Below are 27,456 nucleotides of genomic sequence, written 5' to 3'. Positions count from 1 at the left end.
CTGGGAGAACGCTTTCTGGTCTCAAGGCTCCCACTCACCACTGACAGTGCCCCCAAATATAGAAGAACGTCTTCGGGAGAAGCTGAATATGAACGCTCTGAGGGGGAGAAAGAAGAGTAGAACACAGCTCAGAACCAGGACCAGAAGATGGACCCAGGATGCAAATCCTGCCCAATCCGAGGAGGTGCCCAACACTCAGAAGCCTCCACCCCAAAGATGTTTAAGATGGGAGAGTTAGCACCCCCGATTTGGGGGTGGGGATGGTTGTTTAGTGCCCAGGTGATCTTCCCTCTACTACAAATTCCCAAGGAATAAAATGTTAGAAAAGTAATGAAGGGACAGCTAAAGCATTAAAATGGTGTGTGTTAACTCCAGTGTAGCCTTTGTCGTCTGAACGCCTGTGACATTCTGAGGAGCCAAACCGGAAGTACGTGCAAATTAACCCCAGCGCCAACTGAAGACCACGTTTTCATTATTCCTATTTTCCTCATCGTTGGCTTGTATTATTACCTAATATTGAAGTTCTTTCCACGTATGTACAATCAGGACATCCAGCTGTGGCCCAGTTTTTAGCGTGTATATCTCACTTGATTGTCAAGTGATTTAAGTACTCTGTAGCATCGGGGTCATCGTTTATGCTTATATCTGACACCTGTAACTAGAAGATGCTTTGGGACCACGTGCTACATACACCAAGATGATTATGTAGTACATGGCTGTTGGAATTTTTGTTCTTTTAGAAAATCATCTATTATATTTACTAAGCCTATTTTTAACCCCCCCAATCCAATATCAAAAAATACTAAACCTAGCAGTCACGTGATTTATTCAACTAGTATTGCAGAACTCTCCATGCATCATCTGAAGAATCTAAAATAGTAGGAAAAAAGTTATGCACGCTTAAATGATAGTGTTAAATAGCAGGATAAGAAGGAAGCTCTCCTCCTAACCTACATTTTAGGTGGATTTTAGAAGTCTATAGTGTTTCTATAACCGTAAATGAGCACTCATAAGATGCCCAGAACACAGCTTCACAGCCAAGCAGACATAAATGCGGCCCAATGCTAATACTCTTGACAAGAATTGGAGCAGAAGCAATATATAATTTCACTCACCCTTCATTTGTATACAAGACCGCCTAGAAAGCTCCCAGCTTTTCACAGCATTTAATCTGCGTGCTAGGTTTATTTCAAACAAGAAGTCAGCGAGAGTAAAATAAAATGTATCCCAACATGAGCAATTTTATTTGAAAATCTGCAGAAAGAAAAAAGTAAATTATCTCTGCGCTGTTTTCAAATTGTAACATTAAGTGATAATGTGTGTGACATCTGAACATCTGAAACCATAAACTTCTTTGTAAGTTAAATGGCAGAGTTTCATTTGGGCAGTAAATCAGCCCATCACACTGACTGTTGTAACCAAAGGAATCCAGCTCTCCCACCAGCATTGTCTCATGCTGTCAACACGAGGGTCTTTTCATAAACACTCTTCCAAGCGATCAGGTTTCTATTCCAATGGCCTTCTGCATTTGGATGATTTTTGACTTTTAGAACGGCAGTTTCATAGAATTCAACCTGATGTTTGATAAATAGGAACCTTTAAAGCGTTGTTTTGGAATGATAGCCTGAGTCTCTCAGTTTCCCGTTTGTAGTGGATGGATTGTCACTGCCCAATATCCAGGCGCTTGGTTGGTTGAAGATTATGTAAGTGGTTAGATCAATTAAAAGACACCTCAGGGCGTCTTGGTGTTAGTGCTGGAGCCTAAGCCCTGCTACCGAGTTGTCAGAGAAGAAAGTAAACAGTGATGTCGCCCCCTACTGGTTGGAGAGAGGCGTCCGCACATGAAAAGCCAAGAAGGTGGGCGGTGGCTTGAGAAAGGCTGAGATAGGAGACGAGAGAGGTGGGAAGGAAGACAAGGGCGAAGAGGAAGAAGAAAGGAGAAGTGGGCTGGGAAGAATCAGAAGCAGAGGCGAAGAGGAAGAGGTATAAGAACATCGTTTCATGGATCACCTCCACAGTGACCTTGAAAATACCCGCCAAGTTCTCAAACGGGATTGCGCCCGTGAAGGTTTATCAGCCCGTCCTCCTGGGAATTTTGGTATTGTGCAAAAGGAGGAAACCCTTTGACCTTTAAAAAAAAAAAAGTTGTCTCCCAATCATTGAGTCTTGTCTAAGAAGATGTTCAAAACATGCGAGGTTAATATTATGAGAATTCTAGTCCCTGGTTGGAATCCGATGAAGTCCATTGTCCCGTGGAGCCAGTAGGAGCTTTAGATGGGCAAACGCCAGTAGAACAAAGCCTGGTCCTGGCTGCCCCCAGATGGGGTTGGTCGTCTAAAGGAAAGTCGGTTTGAATGGGGCAAATCATTTTCAAAGTTATGGGTGCAGCAGGATTTAAACACTTAGGTTCATGGTCCCGGTAATTGTGCTCACTGACGTCACTGCCACAGGTCAAGCTGGTAGGAAGGGATGCAGGGCAGAGAGTAGGTTAATTATTAATATGAAGGCAGGCCCTATAATGAAGGAAATATCCATAAAGATGTCATCTTTTTAAATGTTTAAAGAAATCAATATAGGAGAGGTGCGTGAAGTCAGTTAACACAGGTCAGGGTTCAAAATAGTCATTTTGAAAATATTTCTGAGTGACTTATAGTTTTTTTTTTTTTTTTTTTTTTTTAATGAAATGGTTCAGGGTCGATTGTTTTTCATGTATTTAAGCCGTTAGGCTTTACCCCTGGTAAACTGACACTGTTTTTCTTAGTCCTGGCTGGGAGGCCGAGCACGGATTTGTTACTGTTTTAATGAGTTGTCAGTTTGGCCATGGGAAAGCTCCGTAACGTGTACAGGAGTGGACCCAGGTTTGGAGGGGGCTTTCTCTTTAAGAGAAAGAAAATATGCCAGGAGCCAGGACTTGGAGGGGTCCTGAACTTAAGCCTCATGGCTTCAGAGTAAACCCACCTCCGGGTACGTGTGGTCTTGTTAGAATCCTTAGTGATGTTCACAGTATAAAGCCTTGCAAGGAGCATCCAGCTCCACCTTGAGCTCCCGGTGAACACAAGCTCTAAGGAACCAACAGATGTTCTTCATCCCAGGAGAATCTGATGGGCTCTGCAATGGGCATGGCTGGAGGGGAGTGATCAGGGAAAAGGAACTGGGCACTGAGCTGGAGAAGGAGGGGGCCACCTCTCCCCTTACCCCGGTGCCCCTGACCCTGAAAATCTCCAGCTCTGCCTTCTCACATAATCCTCTGTGCGTCTGTAAGAGTCAATCTTGCACCGATCCCTAAAATAGAATTTGCCAATTAGTTTTCAATAAAAAAGTCTTTCTGCAGGCCAACAGAGACAAGCAAATCTGATTTGCAGTTTTCTCTTGCCTTAGAGCCGAGGGTGTTGGGTAGACAGAAGGTATGAGGCATAGGGAGGGCTCCGGGAGGGAAGATTAAGAGCAGAATGCCAGCATCCAGGCACAGCTCAGCCCTGGGGTCGCTAGCCGGCCTGCTCACAGGCTGCACCGAGCCACGGGACATGGAGGCGGTGAGGGAGCTCAGCTGTCTCTGTCGGTAGGGAGACCAAATGGTGATTTTCACAAAACGTTCTTTGCAAAGCACAATATACCCAAAGCCCGGGACAGTTTCCAGAAGATGAATGTTTAATCAGGAAGGTTGCTCTTCTCTGCCTCTGCCCTGTCGAGACCGAGCTGGTGGACTGGACCAGACTGACCATACTGGAGAGCGTGAGCAAAACCTGCGGGGACGAGTCTGCCTGCAGCCCCCCACCTCGCTGCACCGCACCTCCCACCAGGAAGCGGCCCCGCCCCCCCCGCCCCGAGCTCGAACCCCCGGCCAGACCGGCCCAGGGGAAAGTGCTGTGGTGGCAAAAACCATGGGGTGGTTTTTGGGAAGATGAGGGCAGGAGAATCCAGTCCTTTTCCCAGGCTCTCGGTGCTTCTGAGCTCCCTGGACTGGGAGGAAGGCTGAGGGGAAAGTGAGGGTCTCCCCCGAGACTTGCTTTCCTTCGGTAAAGAGCTCTACTCTTGCCTGGAATCGGGTCTTCCACTTCATAAGAGACTATAGTTCTCCCTCCTCCTCATCTGGGCTGGGGGCGGGGGCTGGCCTGCCACTTGTGATTGTAGGAAGAAACCCATCTGGCCAAAGGACACGCACACGGGAGCAGAAGAAAGAAAAGCCGAGATGTCCCTTGACAGATGAATGGATAAAAAAGAGGTGGTATATATAATACAATGGAATATTACGCAGCCATCAAAAAATGAAATCTTGCCATTTGCAATGACGTGGATGGAACTAGAGGGTATTATGCTAAGCAAAATAAGTCAGTTGGAGATAGACAAATACCATAGGATTTTACTCCTATGTGGAATTTAAGAAACAAAACGGATGAACATAGGGGAAAGAAAGGAAAAATAAAATAAGATGAAAACAGAGAGGGAGGCAAACCGTGAGACTCTAAACTGTAGGAAACAAACTGAGGGTCGCTGGAGGGGAGGTGAGAAGGGGGATGGGGTAACTGGGTGACGGGCACGAAGGAGGGCACGTGATGTAATGAGCACAGGGTGTTGTATGCAACTGATGAATCACTGACCTCTACCTCTGAAACTAAAACTAATAATACACTATATGTTAACTAAGTTGAATTTAAATACAAAATGTTTTTAAAAAAGAGGGAAGGAAGGAAGGAAAGAAAAGAGAAAGGAAGGAAGAAAGAAAAAAGAAAGAAGAAAAAGAAAAAAGAAAAAAAAAGAAAGGAAAGGAAAGAAAGAAAAAGAAAGAAAGACAGGCCTAGTGAGTCGGAACTTGCATGAACTCTCTCTCCTCCCGGAAGGCTGCATGGTGCGCGGTTCATGCTGTCCCCTGCATGGAGGTGGGTGAGTGATGGCAGCTCTAGGTGTCCCCTGCGCAGGATGGTGAGGCACCTCCATCGCAAACCCATTAGCACAGGTCGTACGGGAACTCAGGTATTCTGGAAAAGCGCAGAGGGGATAAGACAACAAGGAAGGTTTATGAAGTACCTACTGTGTGTCACATGCAATAGTAGGAAGAGGTTTACAGTCAAGCAAACCCAGATCCTGGGTCCTTGCCTTACTCATATCTGTAAGGTCTTGAGCAAGCCACTCATTCGCTTCAGCCTCAGGGTCTTCACTGGCAAAGAGGGGAAATGTGTTTGTTCTAAGAACTTCTGAAGAAACTCAGTGCAGTGCCTAGCTTACTGCTTGAACCCAAAGTCACGCCCGTTCCTCCTCCTTCCAGTGGAAGAGCAGTTCCTGAAAATCCCTAAGGACTTACTGGACACACTCAAGTTCAAGTCCTCTGAGTGCCACCGAGGTCTCTTCTGGCTGATCCAAAACCTGCCCCATCGCTCCAGGGAGGGTTCCACGCTCCACATTCGAGCAGCTAAAAATATGTTTACACCATTTCTTTTGCCCAGTGAGTGAAGTGAGGGAAAGGACATGCAGGTGTAACATAAGACGTAAGAACATTTAGAAGAAAAGGAAACATAAAATGTTGGCATTCTCTTTCACAGATTAAAAAAACCCACAGAAGCTCAATTCTCGAAGTGGATGGAAATTTAGCAGTGGGGAATTCTGGGGCCTTGTGAACAACAGTCTGATCAGACCCTGAGGGGCTTGTCTTTCTTTCTTTTTTGTAGTAAAATATACAAAACATAAAATTTACCATTTTAACAATTTTTCAGTGAACAGTTCGGAGGCAATAAGTCCGCTCACAGGATTGTGCCAAGATCACTACCATCCATCACACAGGCCTCTTCATCTCTCAAAACTGCGACTGTCCCCAGGCACACTGGCTCCTCTCCCCTCCCCCCAGGCCCAGGCACTCCCCCTTCTTTCCACTTTCTGTCGTTGGAAAGTTAAGTCTTCCGGGTACCACATGGAAGTGGAATCGTAGACTATTCGCCCATTTGTGACTGGCTTACGTCACTCAGCTCCATGTCCTCAGGGTCCATCCGTGTGGTAGGGTGTGTCAGGACTTCCTGTCTGCGCTCAGCAGTGGTCCATTGTGTGTCTAGACCACATGCTGTCGGTCCGCTTCTCTGTGGACGGACCCCGCTTCCCCCTCTTGGCCACTGTGACTAATACTGCTGTGAGCGTGGGTACAGGTCCCTGTATTTGTAAAACAACAGAGTCAAAGTGGTTTTCAGTGTATGAGCTACAGCCACGGGAGGCAGCTCTAGGTGAAGGCCTGTGACTCCGTCCTTGGGATTGTTTCTTAATTCGGTCGCGTCTGGGACCAAGGGCCAGGAGCATGGTGGCCTCTGGCTGCGCGTGACTCCCTGGGCCCCTGTGGGTGATGAGTCCCTCCAGCGGCTGGTTTAGGTGCAGGCGCTGCTATTCACCGAGCGCTGGGTGTCTCCGGCCGATACCGGGCTAGTGTGCACGCTCTCTGCCTTGCCTGACCGAGGTGTCACTAACAGGTTTCTCTCTCTCTCTCTCTCTCTCTCTCTCTTTCTCTCTCTCTCTCTCTCTCTCTCTCTTTCTCGCATCCCGCCCTTCCCCATCCCCTTCCCCCCCTGCGCCCCCGTCCCTCCCCACCCCGTACCGGGCGCATCTCCGCCTTCTCTGCTGGCTACTCCCTGCTCTCCAGTGCGACCAAGACCAGTGCATTCAGAGCACCAAATTCGTTTTGCAGGCCGCGGCCACGCCCCTGCTGCAGAGCGAGCCCAGCCTCACCAGCGACGAGCTGCACCTACCCGGGAAGCCGGGCCTGGGCACGCCCTGCGCCAGCCTGACGCTCGGGCAGCCCACGCCGCCCTCCTCCATGCCCAACCTCACCGCCGAGGCCGCGCTCACAGACGTACTGCCCTTGAAAGAGGAGCACGTGGGCCACCAGTTCCTGACCCCAGAGGAAGCGCCCTCGCCCCCCAGGATGCTGGCGGGCAGCCCCCTGGCCCACAGCCGCACCATGCACGTGCTGGGTCTGGCCAGCCAGGACTCTCTGCACGAGGACTCGGTGCGCGGCCTGGTGAAGCTCAGCTCCGTGTGACCACAGCCCAAGGGGGCGGGGGGGGGGGGGTGTGTGTGGCGGGCAGACGGCGGGAGCTTTCCCATGACCCAGTTCCCCGGTGGGCGAGGACGACTCCAGGGCCTGGAGCACCAAGACCCCTCAGAGAGCAGATGGATCCCCCTCCGAGGATAGAGGAGGGCAGGGCCCAAATGCCTGCAGCTTGGGTCGAGTTGAATTTTCTTCCCCACCCTGACTGCTTTGATAACAATGAAAATGGCCAAGTGGCTATTTTCGGGCGATTGGCATTTGAGGGGTGGGCCTGGGGAGAGAGGAGCAGTCTCCGGGGCTGCAGGCCGAGTCTGGGAGGAAAGGACCGTGTTCGGCTGGATGTTCTGCGGTCCGCCCGGGGCTCTCAGGACAGACACGCGGGAAGGTTGAGGACACTGGTGGCCAGACTGAATTTGCACTCATGTGTTATGCTACTAATATTTGAAACAGACATACCATTCCATTTGTTAATTAAAAAAACAAAAAAACAAAAAAACAAAACAAAACCAAAAAGCTAAAGAGGGGGGAAAAATGACCAGATCTGGATCTGCATGCCACGCTACATCTGTTTACAAGTGGTGTTGGTATTCAAAAGGAAATGCTGCTTGCTTGCTTTCTTTCTTCTAATTTGGTGAATTTTCCAGTGCTGTTTTATGGGAAGACAGTGCGACATACTGAGGCTAATGGACAATGGCATCACTCGCCCGCTTCTTGAGCTTATTTAGACAGGGGTAGGTGGCACCCGGGCTGCAGAGGGCTGCTGGGGTTTTAGCCTATCAAGTATCAGTTAACCTTCTGTTTAGTAGTTAGATGAGCTATTGTGTTGTACCACGCCTGCCACAGTTTCCACCTCCTTGTGTGACCAAACTTCCTGTGGACAGCCAATAAAATGACGTCCTCTGTTATTTTGGATCTGCGTACAGTTATCCTTAACAGCTTCAATGACAACACAGTCATTTGGATGGCCTGTGGAGAGTTTGGTTTTATCGAAGTATCCCTAGCAAGGAATGGTCCCCAAACAGCCACAAATAAAATCTTTGAATGGGGGGGGGGCGGATTTACAGGATGATTTCTCAGGTAAGAGGGTAGCTTTCCAACAGTGGTTTTTTTTTATTTCTTTTTTTTTTTTTTCTTTAATCGTCTCTTTCCGACACAGCCTTAGCAGAATTTGCTCCATTTTGACAGATTGCCACAGGGCGGTTAATCCACGGGAGAGGGGAGAGGGGAGAGGGCGCGCCGGGAGGAGGGCCACCAGGGGGTCATCGTCTGCGTCCTGCTCTGTATGGCCAGTGCTCGGAAAGGGCAGCGTGAGGTCCTCCTCAGGTGTCAGAAAATGACGAGGAGAAACCGGCTTAACGTTTGGGCCCCGATCATGTAGATCATCATTCTTACCCAGACACGAAGCAGAATGGAATTAAGAAAATTACCACTTCATTCGGTTCATTTATCATCGAGAAGGGAGCTGGCTCTGTATTTGGGGAGTAAGTCACTTTGGAGGCAGCTGCAGGGACTCAGCAGGCTCTGTCCTCACTTTTTTCCAGATGATAAATTCAACAGCCAAATCGACTCAAGTTCAAAGTCCAGGTGGGGCTCCTCACAACCATGTGAAACACAAGACGCCCCCAACGGTTTGCATTTATGGAAAAAAAGCTATTTCTCCTGCGAAAGAGTTGCCATTTTATAGAAAAGGAAAGGAGAAAAGAAAAAGAAAAGCACAATTTAAAGTCTCATTTGGAATAAAACCAATTCTTTGTTGGTGGAGAAATCTTTTGTGCTGAAAATAACCACAGAATTCTTGCATGGGGGTGTCTTGGCACCATCTGTACTTTTCATACTGTATATACAAATAGAAAACAGGAGAGGTAAATGATGAGTAGCCATTGTTGATCTCCTGGACCTCCGAACTCCTTGTGCTCACTTGGAATTTATAATAAGGGGGACAGAGCTCTTCCTTACACAGCCAGACACACACACACTCACACACACACACACTCACACTCACTCACACACACACTCTCTCACACACACTCACACACACACACACACACACACACACACACACACTCTCACGGTCACAAACCCATAGGGATTCTCTCCTTGCATGCACTGCCTGTGAGCAAGAAGCAACAGCCCCGCGATGTGCCGTCCATAACTTTCCTAACCCTCTGCTTCCTGCCTTCTTCCATCTGCTGCCCGGAGACCCTGGGAGAGCGTTGGCCCTGGGGAGAGCATGGGTCAGTTCTCACTCCAGTATCTGCGTGGCTCGGTGCATTCCCAGTTTCTTCATCTGGAAGATGAAGACAATGGACTCTTGAGTCTTTCCGTTTCTAACATCATCTAATTCGGTAGTTGCTGATTTCCCATGATTTGTCCCTCTTCCACCTCCTTTCGATAAAATCCAAGAAGTAAGGATCTTTCATTTGTCTTTAATAATCAATATTTACATAGTATTTATTACCGATCCTCCCCCCCCCACCCCAACCCTGCCTCCTGTACCCACTTGACATCATTTATCAAAAAGGGGATTGGGAATTTCGGTGAAACAAAGCTGTTCAAGGCTATTCAGTGTCCAAGAGGGAGATTAACTTAAATGGGCCAATTTGCTAAGACAGTTAACTTCTTAAAACCCCAAACCAGAGATACAGCCCTTTACTCTGTGGCTTAGAAAAGAGGGGAGAGTCTGCAGAATGAAGGACTGCGATCCCGGGCACTCCCTTCTTCCCCTGATCTCAGGAAAGTGACTTCTGGCGATGGGTCTGCATTTCCCATTAACTGATAAATATATATATATATTTTTAAACGTTGAGTGGTTCCGTCAAGCTGTGGCTGAGTATAGACCTCAATCTTTCTCAATTCTGTCAGTGTGCAATGGATTGATTGCATGCTGGCTATAAAAATAAGATACGTATTTTACCATGCTATTAAAGTTTGGACCATTATCAAACATACACACACACATACAGTCTCACTTTGTGGTTTAAAAATTCATCTGTCTTCATCCTCCCAGGAGTGCACCAGGGACTGCAGGCTTCCCAGGCACTCGGAGGCTGAATTGAGCCTGAATGTCCGGGTCCTCAGAAGGATGTTGGATGGAGCAGCAGGGCGGCCGATAGCCTGCATCTGAAAGGGCAGGATGACATCGCATTCCCGGCCTGGGGATAATCGGCCCAGCGTTTGTGCTGTGCCCACTTGAAAAAAAAAAAAATGTCCATTCCAGCTTGCACATGTAATTATTTCAGGCTGGGAGGGTGATGCCATAACCCCACCCTGCACCAGCAAAATGCCAAATACCTGTTCTGGCCCAGAATAACACAAAGGAAGAGTCCTTCGCTCAGCGCCACCCCCTCCAAGGGCACCACAGTTCCCCCCCTATTGTGTTTAGGATTATTGACTGGGATTCCAAATGAGAAGCGAACCCCATTTTATGAGCCATGCTTCTGCTGGATCTGAATGGTTTTCAAAAGTGCCCCCCTAGCTTTTTACTGCCCTGGGCCTGGGCCTTCTTGTCTGATTCAATAGCAAGGATATGAATTTGCCTAAACTGACAGGAAGTGTCCTTGGCACCGGAGCCTGTAAAAACATCGCTGGGGAAATGCCGGACCTCGAGCCATTCGGGGACCATCATCGGTGGGTACAGAGGCTTCTGAAGGGCACAGCCTGATGGGCTCCTCTGTGGGTCTCAGAGCCTCCTTGCTCCCCAAGGAGGGAAGCTGTAACTCAGCTGCTCCCTTCCTGAGCTCTGCCCACAATCATCCTCTTCACCAGAAACCCAGTGCTTTTCCACCGTGGCTTGTGGTTTTGAGTTAGCTAGACAGTATCAGGAATTCACATTCGTTGCTTGAGGAAAGTTTCCAAAGTTAGTTGTCTTTCATTCAACCACATGACTACTGCCTCACCTGTTTAGTTCTTGATCGAGTAAGAAAGAATAAAGGGAAGAAATGTCAAATGGACTTTTCTGATTAATGCCTTAAACTGTTTTGAAGCTGAGCCTAAATCAAATCGATGTTTACATTTTTTATAAAGTACCTATAATTCGTGGGAGTCGAGCATATGCTTGTCCAAATGAGAGAGCCTTTCAAATGAATTCTTACGTCCCCGGTGCCCTCCAGCTGTCCTGGAGCTCTGCGTACGGCCTCGTGGGCTGTTTCTCGCGTGACCGCGTCAAAAACCACGTCCCATCTGTTCCCTTGAAATGCACCTCCCCCCGTCTCTGGCTTCTGAGAATAAGTTATTGAAATATTAAATAAGCTGAAACGTTCATTTTCTTTCAAATAAATGTCAAAGATGCTACTGGTTTTTTGTAACTCAGTAAATCCTCTGTCTCATTGCCCACTGTACGGCGCTCACTCTACAGCCAAGATGGATTTTCAAATGAGTGGTCAGTACATTAATCCAGCCATTGAAAATAATTGGGAGGCTGAAGATTAGATTATTTCTGGAGCAACTGAATTTGCAGCTGCCACAAAACTAGATAAATGGCCTTAACTGGAATTATCTTTTAAATCTCATAAACCCCAGGAATTACATACAGAATGGGTTGGAAAACAGATGGGCATCTTGTGCAGCATGAAGACTTTTCTTCCATCTGTGTTGACTTTTTAAGAGACACTTGGTATTGCTGATGAAGACATGAATGAATAACTCTCTATCTGCCCTAGATATGTTAAGATGGATAGTTACACCAAGAAGCCATACGGCCTCTCCAAAGAGACATGTTTTCTGGGTTCTACATGAATGGTGATGGTTTTAGCCTGCAGTTAAAAAAAGGAAGGAAGGAAGGAAGAAGAAAGAAGAAAGAGAAAGAAAGAAAAGAAAAGAAGAGAACAGAAAAGAAAAAAAGGAAGATTAAAGTCTTGCTTACCATTTGCCTAGTGTTGGTATTTCACACTAGTCAAACATTTTGGTGTGAAAGGGTAGGGGAAAAAAGGCATTTTAAATTCTTAGTGGATTCAAAGCCCTAAATCTGAACAACAGTGAACACAATATAATACAGAGCATTGCATGTTGTCTGAGATACTTATGCTTATTTAAGTGCCTTTCATGTTTTCATCAATGTTTGCAGAATCTATCTTAAACCTGAAATGAATTAAGAAAGTATTTTCCTCCTTCAATAAAAACTGCTAATGGCATCAAATGCAAACCTCAGCCTTTATAAGATTGTCAAGATCAACAAGGTGTAGGGAAGAATCGGATTGATTTGCATTCAATGAGTTTGCACTATGTAGACACTCATCTGAAGGTTTTCTGGTCACGAATATCTAGGTTGGTTTCTTACAGCTGTGATTCTCAATTTTTTTTTAATTCACAAATGACTTTAGAGCAACAAAGAACTTCAACCCCCCTAATCCTTTTGCTCTGTGTTCCACCTTCTAACACACACACACACACACACACACACACACACACACACCAGCCTTCAACCTTGTCAGATAAGAATTGTGTTTGTCTACTAATAACGAAATCCCCAAGTAACAGTGGCTTAGACAAAGAGATATCTTTTTGTCACGCAAAGTAAGTCCAGCTGTAGGCAATCCGGAGTCAGTGTGATGGCTCCATAATGTCATCAGTGTCCTAACCTCTTTCTCTCTGTTCTGCCATTCTTAGCACTGACCATCCTCAGGGTCACTTCATGGTCACAAGATAGCTCCTGCAGCTCCAGCCATCAAAGCCGTATTCCAGGAAGGAAAGAAAGAGGAGGAGAAGGAGCCAAAAGGGTATATGACACTTTAAGACGTCTCCCTTCAAAGAGCCATTCCCAAATCTCACTCAGATTTCTCCATGGCCAATGTTGAGCCACATGACCACCCCTGACTGCAAAAGAGGCTGGAATTATGGTGTTTTAGCTGGGCACACTTTTGCCCCAAATAATGTGGGGTCTAATGACTAAGGAAGAAGGACAAAATGAGTATTTACTAGAACATCACAATAGATAACCTCGCCTCCTCTTCATTGAAAAAGAGACCCTCCAGTTGAGTTCATCCATTCTCCTCTGCCCCAGAAAAGCTTTGTCTTCATTTTTCTCGCCCTTTGGAGTGAGTTCCTACTTACTAAAGTAGGCTTGACCCAGGCTCTTCCACGACCTCTAGGATCCAGCCCCTTCTGTCTTGCATCTTCAATTTCTCTCTTTTCATTAGTTGCTTTTCCTAGGTCACCACACCCTTCTTCCATTACAAAGAGCAAAAACAAACAACAACAACAAAAAATCCTCTTCCTTGTCCTTCACCCCAGCACCCCCCCACGTCACACTCATGGGACAGGCCCTCCAAGGTCTCCAGTCGCCAAATCCAGTGGCATTGGTCTACCTTCTCTTTAACATCGCAGAAGCATCTGGCGTCATGGCGCTGCCTTGGCGGGCTGTGCTGGCAGGGAAGGCAAGCTGCGGTTGGGTGGCCTCTAGGCCCCTCACGCGAGCTCTCTGTGCTTCACCACCATGCTCCCACCCTCTGGCTCAGTGACACTGTTGTTCCAGTTGGCACCGCCTTGCATTCTGCTTCCTTCTCGTACGCCCTAAAAGAGGACATGCCCTCTGCCCTTGCTTGCCTTGCTCTCCTCCCCTGCAGAGACTTTGCCACTCTCAATACCTTCTCGTCCTGCCTCCGCAGTGGCCTTCAGCCTGTCTGTCTCCCGGATCACCTCCCTCCCAAGTGCCAGCCCACATCTGAGGAGCCATGTGCTTCCCACCCTCCCCATCTTCCCTCAGCTCTTCCTCACTCTCCCCACGGCCCTTCCTTGCTTTCAAGGCCTTGCTCAAGGACCGACATTTCCATGACATCTCTGACAGACCAAGGGAGGCCTTTCCTCTGAATTCTGGAATTGGTCTGTCAGGTATGTTCTTAAATTGAGGTATAATTCACATACCATAAATTCACCCTTTTGAAATGTATGACTCAGTGGTTTTTTAGTATATTCACAAGATTACACCATCACCACCACATCCGTAACATTTCCGTCACACACTTTCCTAGAATACCTGTTACTCACATTCTCATGTGAATGTCCTCTCTCGCCAGAAAACACGGGGGCCTGCCAGGCAGGACAGTTCATTCAGGCACGGGATCCTCAAATGCTCAGAAAGGTGAGAGTTCAGGTGAGGAGGATACAGTGACAACAGCTCAAGAAACAGGGACCCAAACTCCCTAAGGGGACCCCATCCTGAGACCTCACAGCCTCAGCAGAAAACCAAGCCATCTTCCCTTTTACCCCATTTTGTGCCCGTTGTAAGGAAATGTGGTTGTTGAGATGCAAGGCCCTGTGTGGAGGGAACCTGAGCTGGGGCAAGTCCTGCTCTGCTGCCCAGACCTAGAGTGTCCGGGCTCCCCTCCACAAGCCCACCTGAGGCTTCCCCTTCATGCCTTATGGCATATATTCTACTTTGGGATAAAATTAGGGTCATAAGTCAATCACCTTATATAATTCCAATAGACATAAGTTAACTTTGGGGGCACCTGGATGGCTCAGTTAGTTGAGCGGCTGCTTTCAGCTCAGGTCATGATCCCAGGGTCCCGGGATCGAGCCCGCATAGGGCTCCCTGTTCATCGGGGTGTCTGCTTTTCCCTCTCCCTCTGCCCCTCCCCCCTCGTGTCTCTCTCTCTCCCTGCTCTCTCTCTTTCAAATAAACAAAGTCTTTTTTAAAAAAATTAATTCTTTAAATATATAATTTGTGATCAATAGTAAGATAACAGATTATTTGGGGAGTGCGTGCTTTAAAAAATTTCGTTTAATAAAAATCTATTAACCAGTTCCATTAACAAGCATTGTTGGCCATATGACACAGGGTTAGTCCCTGAAAAATGTGCATCACTTTCCATACCATAGAATGCATACACCATGTACTCATATATTATAATTATTTATTTCTGGATCACAGATCTTTAATAAAAGAGGCCTTGAAATAAGACATAAAATAAACATTTATATGCCACTTTGCTAAGATCCCATTTTTGCTTTGAAACAGCCCCTAGCACAGTGCATGCACATCACGGCGCTGATGCTAATGTCTGTGCGTGGGCTCCGAACAAGCATCGGCAGAGCTAACGGATTTGATGAGATGCCAGATGACTGATACAGGACAGTAGCCCCCTTCATGTCACAAACAAGGCCGACTGTAATGAAGAACAGAGAAACGAGTAGATGGCATATACTCACATATGAAAGCATATACCAGACAGACTCTTATATGTTCGTACATACTTTTTATATAGAAATATATTTTGTATCCTTTTCACTAACAGATTATATTCCAGAAATCGGCATGGAATTTGGAATGTATTTTCTCATGGAAGCGAACATCTTAAGTGGTGTTTAGAACCTAGGTCAGTCTCAAAAGAAGCCATAACTGACCTGAAATAATACTAGCGACAGACCTGGGCTCTTAACTCCCCAAATGTCTCTAAGTTCCGAGTCCTGAGCCTGGCGCTCTGACCCTTGGAGCCCTGGGCCCCTCGAGAGTGGACCACCCCTTGCTGTTATTTCTACCCCACTACCCAACTGTAAATCCATCTTGAGAAACACATGGACCTCAGATTTCTTTAAAATCTGTGCTAGGAACAAACAGAACAACAGAAAGAAGTCCTTACATTTTCTATTTCCAGAGATTCAAAATAGTGAAATCCTCCTTTGTAATGCACTTAAGGTACCTCTTAAAAACAGCCTTTTCCTTTTTCTTTAGAGCCTTCGGGAATTTCAGCTGAGATGAGTTTCTGGCAGAAATTCTAGATGATTCCACAGCTGAATCCAACTTGACCAAATATGGACAACTCACCGGGGACTGAGAATTTATTTATTTATTTTTTTGTTAATAGCCTAAATCAAAACACACATTGTGTTTTGAGGCATGTCTAGGTGACATTGACTGTCGTGGTGAAAAAAAAATGTTATTTTGTAAAACCTTTTAAAAAGCCTTCCTTGAAACCTAGTCAACACTCTGGAAAGGTACAAAGGAGATGACGCTATGCAAATGTTCTTCTTAGTGTCCTTTTTTGAGAAATCTGGCCGGCAAACATCTGTTGGTGGCACCTGTGTTTTCTGATTGAAATCTAGCCTGAGTATTGAAATTTAATTAGTTAGGTCAGCCTGGAAGCTGCACTAGAAAACACAATTTCTTGGGATAATGAGAACAGATGGATTCAGAAGGCACCAAGGATTATTCCAAACCCGTTGTTCTCATGGAAATATCAAATCGGGCTCTCCGTGTCCCTAAGTGATAGCTTCAGACCAGCTGTGTTGAGGTCATAGGAGGGCCCTGTGAACTGATGCTCTGTTATCTTACTGCAATCTTAGGGTGCCTTGCCTTCCATAGGCATCTGCCCAAGATCTGGATAAAAATTAACTTTCTGCAATAAAATCTGATCCAAGAGCATGATGGAAGGTAACTGAAAATGTGAATCTGAGGACCCTTTTAGGAAGCTCATTACCACCTCACATTCTCCTTTGACACTGGTTTGGAGCTTTCCATGTGCTCCCTCCTCTTCACAAAGACACCCCCTCACTTCTGCTTCTGTCTGATACAGGATACGAACTAGGGACCTCGCAATACAAACTCGGTCACCTCTGCACGTGTCAACTTCCCTGTGACTAGGCACTTCCTCAGGACCAACGGACTTGTGTATATTTTTGGGAATTCATGTTTGAACTTCCAGCTGTTATGGCTGATCTACTTTTAAATTCTATATTATCAAAAGGAAGGGGTAGCATTTGTTTGTTTCTGCCAAACACCTCCTTATCAGTCCATTGGCAGGTGGGATGTGTCCTAAGAAGAATTCCTTACCTCTTTTTCTGCGTCCTTCGCCTGCCAGGAGGGAGGCTGAACCAAAAGCTACCGAGGAGACCAGTGCTCTTTCTAAAAAGGGAGATTTTCTCTCTCCCTCTCTCTCTCTCTCTCCCTCCCTCTCTCTCTCTCTCTCTCTCTCTTTCTTTCTGTCTGTCAAGGTGTCAGCTGCTTTGCTGAGTTGTCTAATCATGAATCAACCCATCCTCAAGTTCTGGGTGAGCAGAACTTACGCTTACACGTCAGGCATTTGTGCCCCATTCATTCCTAGGAGAACTTACAGCAAGATCAAAGATGACCTATAGGATGGAAACAAGGTGCTTTCCTCTCAGTTCTTCGTGGTGCCACCACCCTCCACTCACTGAGTCTGTGGCCCATCCAAGGCGTCCTGGCAGGCCCAGAAGAAAGAAGTCAGTTCTTACCCGAGAGTGTCTACACAGACTTTTATAAGGCCAGGCCAGAGACAATGACTTGAAGAGAAAGGAGCAACTGAGTTGGGTTTAAACAAAAATTTAGAAGAATATCAACTTGCCTTTTTTTTTTTTTCCCACCACTGGGAGAAGAGTTGAGAATTCTGTCTGGATTGAGGGAAGACTTTGGAGCAGTGGAGGGCTCCCCCTGTCCCCCACTTCGTGGGGTCTTGGTGAGGGAAGCTTGCTGCCCTCCATGGCTTTGGGGGGAACCTGAGGGCAGAGGGCACTGGGGCCTCGCTTCTTGGGTCACGTCTAAGGAGACAGGCAGTCTGCGAGCAAGCATAAGAGTGGCTAGTGGAAATCATAGCAGGTCAGTAAAAGCAGAGAGACAGAGAGAGCCCAGCTCCCTCACTCCAAGGCCCCAGCTAGGCCGGGAGGAGCAGCTGGATATGTCGTGTGCCCCGGAGCCATGTGGAGCACCTAGGCACAAATTAGGGAAAGGGTCTTCAAGACCCATTACTTCCATCCATTGGGAAAATTCATAATAGGCCGATTTTTATAAGAAGACAGCACTTTACGGCCATATACCACAAAATTCTCGGGGCAAACACACAGATCTATAACGTTTACAATATGAGCAGCACCCTAGAGTGGCAGGGACCCTGCCTGTGGTCAGATGGGGGGCTGCCACGAGCAGACGCCATGAGTCCTGGCCTCTCTACGGTTGATGCAGATGCCGAAGATGTGTCGAGAGGAGTTACATCTCTGCAGAGGCCCCTGGGCAGAGATAGTGATCAAGAACCAGAGGCTTGTTCCCAAAGGACACTGTGACAAACACCGCTCAGATTCTAAAGAAGCCTCAGGTTCAGGGCACGAGGGAATTCTAACTTGACCAGGGCAATCCCTGACTTCAACTGAGTTTACCTAATTTTTTTTTTTTTAAGCTGTGGAGACTCAGAGTTGGAAATTAACTAGTTCTCAAAATTTGATGTTTTTATAACCCGGTTTGTGACTATGACATTTGTACCCGTCACAGAGAGGGACTTGGTCCCTGGCCAGGTGGAGTTCCCACCTTAGCGTTACAAGGTGCCAACACAGGGATGAAATCAGCTCCCTGATTTTTTTCACACCTTCTGGCCTTATTCTAGCTACCTATGGCCTCTCCTACACACAGAGAGGCTTCTCCTCCTCAGTCACACACCAGCCTCTCTTCCTCAGGTCCACGTGGGCCTCTCCAGCCCACACACACACACATAGAAAGATTTGTCCTCACGCACAAACAGGCCCCTCAGCTCGCTGCCTGGGAACATCCTTCGGGCACCAACGTGACTCACTCAGCTCAAACCGCTGTCTCTAAAACGCCCATCCCCTCCATCAATCTCCAGCCCCTTTCCTTGCTTTTAAAGTTTTTCATTGCAGTTTTTGCTTCTTGATATTATATACAATATTGAAGCTGTTTACATTGTTTCCCCCAAAAGAACATAAATCTCATAATAAACAGGGACCCTGTCTTGCTCCCTACTGTATTCCCAGTGCCTGGCCCACAGTAGGTGCTCAGTGTTTTTTGAATGGATGAAAGACCTTTATTTAGAGGAGACTCAACATAGCAGCAAGCAGGTGCCCCCACCCCAGGGCCTGTCCTTCAGAAGCCACACTTGCCTAATTTGTCCTGCTGTGCTTGGCTGCAGCTTCAGAAGACCCATCAATGCATAATTTCCCTACTGACTTCAGGCGAGTTTGAGAAATTGCAATATCCTGTGTCTGTGGGAAAGATCTATTTTTCTCGTTTGGTACAGTCGTCATAATTGCTCAGGCTTAATGGTGTGCAAAGGCTTCTGGTTTGAGTCCCTTAAAAAATAGATTTAAAAAAAAAGAAAAAACAGAAGGCAGTGAGGGAGTAAAAAGAAATGGTCGTCTCCCGTTTTCTAAAGCAGGATGAAGCTCCTTCAACATCATCACCTCCAACATGCACAGACTCTCGCGGCGGTGCTGAGCAGACTCTTCAGTTGCAGGCGGCGGGGGGGGGGGGGTTGCTGTTAATTTCATGGCCACCTGTCAGGGCCTCGAAGGCAGTGATGGCCCATGTGAGTCCCCAACAGCCCCTCCCCCTCTTGACATCTGTCCCTCTGTTCATGGCCATTTCATGACTCGTTGAGCCTCCACGGAAGGAGGAGCAAAGGAGAGGAGAATCAATAACCTGAAACCAGCCTCCTAGAATTCCTTTGTCAACAGAAGTGGTTCCAGCTCTGAGGATTAAACGGAAGAGGTCAAAATTGTCCCTAAAGCTGGATTTTGGGTAATCCACCACTGGAACAGAGGATGGGTAGGAAAGGGCTGGCTCTGGGGACCTGCAGACCGCACTCTTTACACCCCGCGGTCCCTCCCTCCTCGTCACTCCTTCCTGTTTGCCCTTCCCCTGTGGGCACATGATCTAGTGGTCCTCCCCAGAAGCAAACCCAGTCATGTCCCTACCCTGTTTGAATCCCTGCTTTCCTCATCCTCAAACCCCAAACTCCAGTGGCCCTAAAATAGTAACCTCTAACCTCCAAGCTCCTATCGGATGCCCACAGGCCATCTACCTACCAGGCCTTTCTCTCTGAATTAGAGCCCCCTTTTAAGGCTTCCTTCCAAAGGAGCACTGTACCCTCCTGCTATGTACCCCGGTGCGCTAATCGTCCCTCCAGTCTGGTCATTCTCTCCCACTCCACTGTGAGATCCTTGAGGGCAAGTAGAGCACCTTTCATCTAAGAATCCCCGGTGTCTGGCCCATTGTTGCTTTCAAAAAAATATTTGACTAGTGAATGAATGATAAATGTATGACTTGGTTCTCTTACACTTTCCATTTATTCAAGATGTTGAACTACAGCATCCAAAGTCAGAACTTGAAATACTGCCCAAAGTGTCATTATGAAGCAGCGCTGGCCACCACATACCTGTTAGAATGGCCCAGATCCAAACACTGACAACAGCAGAAGCTGGTGAAGATGTGGAGCAAGAGGAACTCTCATGCATCGCTGGTGGGAAAGCAAAATGGGGCAGCCACCCAGGAGGACAGTTTGACAGTTTCTTATGAAACTGAACATACTCTTGGGGCGCCTGGGTGGCTCAGTCGGTTAAGCGTCCAACTCTTGATTTCGGCTCAGATCGTGATCTCGGGGTCATGAGATAGAGCCCTGCGTCAGGCTCCACACTGGGCCTTCAGCCTGCTTAAGATTCTCCCTCTCCCTCTGCTCCTCCCCCACCTCTAAACACCAAAAACAAACAAACAAACAAAAATCTGAACATATTCTCACCGTAAGATCCCGCAATCACGCTTCTTGGTATTTACCCAAAATAAACTGAAAACTTATGTCCACACAAAAACCTGCACATGGATATGTGTAACAGCTTTATTCATAACTGCCAAAACTCGGAAGCAGCCAAAATGTCCTGCAGTAGATGGCTGGATATCTAAACTGGGATGCATCCAGTCATGGGAATATTATTTAACGCTAAAAAGAAATGAGCTATGAAGCCATAAAAAGAGATGGAGCAATCTTAATTGCATATTACTAAGTAACAGAAGCCCATCTGAAAAGCCCATCTGAAAAGAATCCCATATGATTCTACCTCTATGGCATCCTGGAAAAGGAAAACGGTGGCAACAGTGAAAAGATCAGTATTTGGGGGGGGGTGGCTAAGGGAGGAGGGATGAGTAAGCAGAGCACAAAGGATTTTTAGGGCAGAGAAACTACTCAGTATGATATTATAATGATGGACATACGTCATTGTACATTTGTCCAAATCCATAGAATGTACACCACCACCAAGAGTGAACTCTACTAACGTAAGCTCTGGATTTGTAGGTCCATCCATCGTAACTAATGTACCACTTGGTGAGGGATGCTAATGGTGCGGGGGGGGGGGGGGCGCCATGGGTGCCCGGGCTGGCGGGGGAAATGGGAAATCTCTGCACTTACTGCTCAATTTTGCTATGAACCAAAACTTCTCTAAAAAAATAAAATCTATTAATTAAAAAACATACTTCATGGGGCGCCTGGGTGGCTCAGATGGTTAAGCGTCTGCCTTCGGCTCAGGTCATGATCCCAGGGTCCTGGGATCGAGTCCCGCATCGGGCTCCCTGCTCCTTGGGAGCCTGCTTCTCCCTCTGCTTCTCTCTCTCTCTCTCTCTCCCTCTCTCTCTCCGTCTCTCATGAATAAATAAATAAAATATTTAAAAAGAAACATACTTCATGACTGGTCATGACTTCAAAAAAGTAATATGATAATAATGATCAAAGCAAATGCACACACACACAGTGGGGTGAATCATGAAGTCAACAGAGGACATTTCCCAAATGGGTCTCCCTTGAAAAGTCACAGCTAGTACAATGTCCCATCACATGGCCTTCGTCCTGGGTCTGCAGGCTCTCTTTCCCCTGGATTAGCCCACCCTGAATGGTGCCCAGTTCCTACCTGAAGACGGGGATGTTGGGATGTAATGCTTATGCCCATCCACATTTCTGGGGAGCTGGGAATGTTGCAGTATAAGCTTGCAGTCAGGAAAATCAGTTCAGGATTTCCTGGGTTGGGTCTATTTTAGGCTTACTATCAGTACTTGGTTTCCTTTGCAGAGCAAGAGGCTATTTAGGCTTGTACACATCCAACTGCCTGATTTGGAAGGACTTCAAGGGATCTTAAGAGGAAATGTGTTTGAAAAAAAATAACATTCTGCTGCAAACAGAAGTAATGAGGGCCCGAGGCTTCTCCCCCTTCTTGTGTGATTACTTCTGAAGACTGGGAGGGAATAAGAGCCTTTCTGCCCCCTTGGCAACGTGTGCCCACTGAGGACAGGTTGTGGCAAACCTTTGCAGTTATATATTCCTTCCTACAAAGGACTGGACCTCCCTATTCCCTGGTGAGAGCAGGCCTTACCAGGGTGCTGTGCTTTCCTCATCACGTCCCCGTGGAAGACCCCAACTCTCAGAGGCTGCTGTACAGTGAAAAGACCACCAGAGTGCTCAGGCCCAGGGATTCACTCACCACCCCCCAGCGAGTGTTAAGGACATTCACTGTGTGTGAATGTTTCCAACTCAAGAATCCATAGCTTTAAAGAAGATAAGGTGGCCACGTAGAGTAGCAAAGAAATTGTCATATGGAGAAACTAGGCCTTCCAAAGGTGAACCATGGTTTGAGCAAGTTTCTCTGGTTAAACCCCCCTCCACCCACCGCCCCCCCCCCCCGCCCCCACCGCAAGGCTCTGCGGAAGACAGCTCCAGGGATGGAAAAGGAACCAAACAGGGATACTGAGCCCCACCTCCCCTGGAATTCACCATTCCTCTGTCCGGCTCATCGGCACGATTAGCCAGCAAGGGAAATACGTTAGTCACTGGCGGACACCCAAGTCAGAGTCAAACAAAGGATTTATTGCATCACGGAGATTACCCAGCATCAGACTGGCTTGATCCAAGGGCTGGGTTTATGCCGTAAGGACGCCATCTCTCAACCTCTCTCTCCCTCTCTCTGTCTCTCAGCTCTGCTTTCCCCCCGTGTTGGCTTCACACTCAGATAGAATCAGCCCTCGGAGTGACAAAACAGTCACTGATGTCCCCCAGCTTATGTCCTCCCAGGTCAGCAACCCCAGGGAAGGAGAGTGGGAGGGCTCCCTCCTTCACATCTGCCAAGTCCTGGGACGCAACCTCACGAGACCGGGCCGCGCTCAGTGCTGATAATCAGTCCCAGGAGTGGGAGGACTCCGGTGGCCCGCTGCGCTGGACCTAGGTGCCCACCCCTGCCGCGGGCCAAGAGGCAGCGCCAAGAGGGACCGAGAGTAGAGAGGGTTGGCTCACCACACGGACATCAGGGCGGGCTGGCTTCAGGGCGGACAAAGCAGTGACCGTCCCCTGACTTTCTGCTGCATAAGCCACCACTGGGTGATACCAGTGTGTAGACAAGGTCAAGAACACCACGGCTTAGCCAGTCCCATGAGGGCTAGCAGAGACCAACTCTTTGGCCAAAACTACAGAGCAGTTGCCGAGCCCAAACCAGAGGAACCATCCGTCGCCCTGCGTGCCTCCCTCACCCTCACATCTGGTCAGCCACTGAGTTCTTTCAACCTCACAAGTGACAGCAACGTATCCTCCCTTCTCTGTGCCCCCCACCACTGACAAAGTCAAACAGGATCCCTTGGATCCCTTTCTTCGGGCTGCTAAGTACCCCAAACTTCTATATTCTCTCAGTTCTGGAGACTAGAAGACCAAAATAAATGCGTCAGCAGGGACACGCTCCCTCTGGGATGCGGGGTAGAAGCCTGCCTTGCTTCTCCCAGCTCCTGGGGGAGGTGGCAATGCTTGGCCTTCCTCGGCCCATAAGCCCATCACTCCAGTCCCTGCCTCGGTCACCTCGTGGCCTTCCCCCTGTGTGTTTGTTCTTCACATGCTGTTTTCCTTTTCTTATAAGGACACCAGTCAGATTGGATTAGGGCCCATCCTAACTATATCTGCAAAGACCCTATTTCCAAATATGGTCACATTCACAGGTACCATAGGTTAGGACTTCAGTAGATCTTTTTGGGGGACACAGTTCAACCCACGACATCACCTCTTGCCTAAAACCATGGATGGCAAAGTCCTAATGGTCCCTTCCAATCTTAATCTTACTCTTTCTAATCTAGTTTCCAGACTACAGCCTGAGTGGTTTTTCTAGAATACAAATCTGGCCATGTTCCTCCCTTGTTAAGCCCTCCACTGGCTCCCCACAGCATCCACAGGGCAAATTCCAAACCCCTGGATGACATAGGTGGAGGCTTGTCTGCAAGCACGTTCTCACCTCTGTTCACATGTTCAGTTCCCTGGAATCAGGAGGCAGAGCCTACCCCATAGGGCCACACAGGGAAGCACGAGGGTCCGTCAGGAGCATGCAGGTGGGGAGGAAAATGCAGGGAAGCCCTTCACTGTGGTTCCTGAGGGAAGGAATGCATGAGGCAGGGTAGGCAGACTTGGCATTGGCAAGTTTAATTTTAGTGGGTTCTGGGGAGTCGGGGCTCTTCCTAGTGACTGGCACTTGGGTCTGGGTCTGGCCCTTGGGATTAGGGCAGGTGCATAGTGGCCCAGAGTTGCGACAGCCCGATAGAGGAGGTGGTTGGGGCTTGGGCTCTGGATTGGTTAGTTGTCCTTGTGAGGTTAGCCTTACTCTGAAGGACCTGGCAGATGGTGTTCTTTGTTTTGTTTTGTTTTTTGTTTTATCGGTCAGGGATACGTGGGCTCAGTTGCTCTGGGTCCTTCCAGCTGTGGTCCAGTGGTTCCCAAGCACATACTTCCCGACTCCAGGGCACCTTTAAGTCCACGGGAGTTCATGGCTTATTTTCAGTGTATCACGAAGCGTGTGGGACGTCACCTGCTTGCTGACCATGATGCCACGCGGGCTCACCAACACAACAGGTTCCTTTGCTTTTGGCTAAGGCACATTCTTGGCAACTTGTTTGCTATCTCCAGGTGTAGACTAGCCCTGGGAGGGGCAATCCGTCAGGGTCAGCAAGAATCAGACGTCAAAGCCTCAGGAAGCCTGATTACTGCAGGGCTGCATACTTCCCGTGTTCCGTGACCCTGCTGGCCAGAGTCCTCTGTCTGTTCGTTCCGGGCTGTGTTTGCATCCGAAGCTGCTACTTTAGTATCTATGACATGAAGTGATGCAGACACCCACGCCGGAGCCTTTCCCTAGGCCATTATAGGTGCCACATCGGGTTAATCAACACGCCCCACTGGACGACTCCATCTTGCCCTCCCCCCAGAAGTGGCTGCGCAGGCGCGCGGCCCTGGAGGCGTGGCCCGCCCCCCGCCCAGTGCGGCCGTAGCACCCGGAAGTGCGCGGCGTCGGGTCCTCCCCAGGTGCGGCGGCCGCGGGCGCGTGCATGGCGGCAGGTGTGAGGAGCGGGTGCGAGGCTTCCACGAGCTCTTCACGTGCCTCGCGTTTGGGTGACTCAGAGCAGTGTAGCGGAAGAGTGTTATATATTTAAACCATCTGTGATCATTAAAAGAGCAAGCCGGCTCTCGATCCCGAAGTACAATATTTCTGTAACATCTCCAGGGGGGTGGGGGGGAGGTTGGGGAAATACGCTACGCCTGTGCAACAGTCTCAGCCAGGGCTCCTCACCTTTTCATCCCCTGGGATTCCTTTTCTTTTATTTTCTCGCCACGGATCCTGTAGAGCCCATGGTGAGATCATAATGATTTTATGCCCCCATTTTCTTATAAACCAAGCGCATGCATATCCGTTGATCTCAGCTTCTGGTCGTCTAGAGATAAGCAGCGTCTCCGTGGTGAGTTTGTTTAATTCTAGCCAAAAGCAAAGGAACCTGTTGTGTTGGTGAGCCCACGTGGCATCATGGTCAGCAAGCAGGTGACGTCCCACACGCTTCGTGATATACTGAAAATAAGCCATGAACTCCCGTGGACTTAAAGGTGCCCTGGAGTCGGGAAGTATGTGCTTGGGAACCACTGGACCACAGCTGGAAGGACCCAGAGCAACTGAGCCCACGTATCCCTGACCGATAAAACAAAAACAAACAAACAAAAAAACCCCACCCTCTGCCAGGTCCTTCAGAGTAAGGCTAACCTCAAGGACAATAATAATATCCGCATATGCTCCACCCACCGTGATACTCCTGAGCGTTGCTTCAGTGAATCATCCTCTCAGGCTTACAAAACAGGCTCCTGGAAGTACAGTAAAACCCAAGGTCCCTGGGTGAATGTGGGACACCCCCCGCCCGACTTCAGAGGCTGTGCTCTAACTTCTGCGTTATGCTGGAACGTGGGCTTTGAGGTTCTGTGAAGGAACCTCTCTATTAGTCCGCCTGAGCTGCTGTGACAAACCACCACAGGCTGGGTCAGCCTGAACAGACACTTCTTTTCTCACAGTTCTGGACACTGCAAGTCTAAGATCAGGATGCCATCGGGACTGGTTTCGGGTGAGACCTCTCTTCCTGGCTTGTAGAGGGCCACCTTCTGGCTCTGTCCTCACATGGCCTCTTCTCTGGGAGTGTGAAGGCAGAGAGAGAGAGAGAGATGGAAAGAGAGAGAGATTGAGGGAGAGAGAGACAGAAACAGAGAGAGAAAGAACTCCCAGGTATTTCTTAGGGCCCTACCTTTATGACCTCATTTAGCCTCAATTATTTTCTCTAAAGGCCTTAATCTCCAAATACAGTCATATTGGGGGTTAGGGCTTCAACATATGAATTGGGGGAACACAATTAAGTCCATGGCAAAAATCGCTACGCTTTTTGTGGATTCACTCAAGAGCCACCACCTGGGGTATCCAGACTCTGTGTGTCCGCTCCATGTGGAATGGAGGAGTCTGGGCACCTGGAGCTCAGGCTTATCAATATGGAAAGGTGACTTTCTAATCATAATTCAGATGTTTTTGACTTCCAGAAAAAAAAAAAAAAATGAGTTTGCAAGCAGAAAAGACTTCTGTACCGGGGAGGCTGAACAAACATAAAGAATGTGGGTGTTGGATTCTGGCAGCTCTAAATTCAAGAGCCATTTCAGGTGCCTATAAGCTGGGTGACCTCAAGTAAGTCGCTCAGTCTTTCTGAGTGTCAATTTTTCCATCTTCAAAATGTCACCGCCAGCCCCTACCAGCTCTCACAGGGTTGTTGTGACGGAGTGTAGATGAGCCAGCTTGTATTGTGCACCTGACCCAGAATAAAAACTTTGAAAACATCGGCCAGATGCTGGATTATTAGTTGCACTATGGGCCCCCAATGTGAAGGTCTAGAAGGACACCTTCTCACACTTGGCTGTGTGCTTCAGGACACCCGAACAGCACCTCTGGGTCCCTCTCCTTAGAGTCACCAAGGCGTTGCGATAAATGCAACAGCTGCCCATTTTGTGAGCCTTTGGTTGTCCCCATTCAATTAAATCAGAGTGGCATTTGTCCCTGAGGACCATCAGGTGTTGAGTAGAGGCAGCATCTACTGGCAGTTGGTCTAAACTTGGGACCTGATCTGGCCAGACATGTCCGAGAGACCATGCTATCACCAGGGCAGGCACGGAACATCTGAGCTGAATAACTTGTCCAGTCATTGTCCCAAGTGACTTACAACTGGCCTTTTCCATCTCTGGGATTCTGCTTCCTCAGCTATGAAGCGGTGCTAGGGCCCTCGGTTCCCACAGCTGTGGGGTACGTGTGTGGCTCAAGACACTGCCCCCCACTTCCTGGGTCTGAGAACTGGGGTGCTGGCTAACTGAGCAAGTCTAGCTTCTCCACCTTCCCAC

The 27,456-nt window shown here is 48.1% G+C and overlaps 1 protein-coding gene across 3 annotated transcripts in view; it reads left to right on the top strand.

The window, feature by feature from the left end:
* The window catches only part of ZDHHC14 (zinc finger DHHC-type palmitoyltransferase 14), a 266,206-nt gene extending 258,277 nt beyond the window's left edge, over positions 1 to 7,929 (top strand). For 2 of the 3 annotated variants that reach the window (XM_027603530.2, XM_027603528.2), the window contains one exon: positions 6,617 to 7,929. In XM_027603530.2, the coding sequence (XP_027459331.1) occupies positions 6,617 to 7,015 (399 nt within the window). In that variant the 3' untranslated portion in view covers positions 7,016 to 7,929. The remainder of the gene's footprint in view (positions 1 to 6,616) is intronic. The other variant, XM_027603529.2, reaches the window with a different exon arrangement.
* Positions 7,930 to 27,456: the final 19,527 nt, after the last annotated feature.

The sequence above is a fragment of the Zalophus californianus genome, chromosome 7, assembly GCF_009762305.2.
Source record: "Zalophus californianus isolate mZalCal1 chromosome 7, mZalCal1.pri.v2, whole genome shotgun sequence".
Taxonomy (NCBI): domain Eukaryota; kingdom Metazoa; phylum Chordata; class Mammalia; order Carnivora; family Otariidae; genus Zalophus; species Zalophus californianus.
Note: the sequence above shows the minus strand (reverse complement) of the source record. Positions and strands in the feature narration are given on the sequence as shown.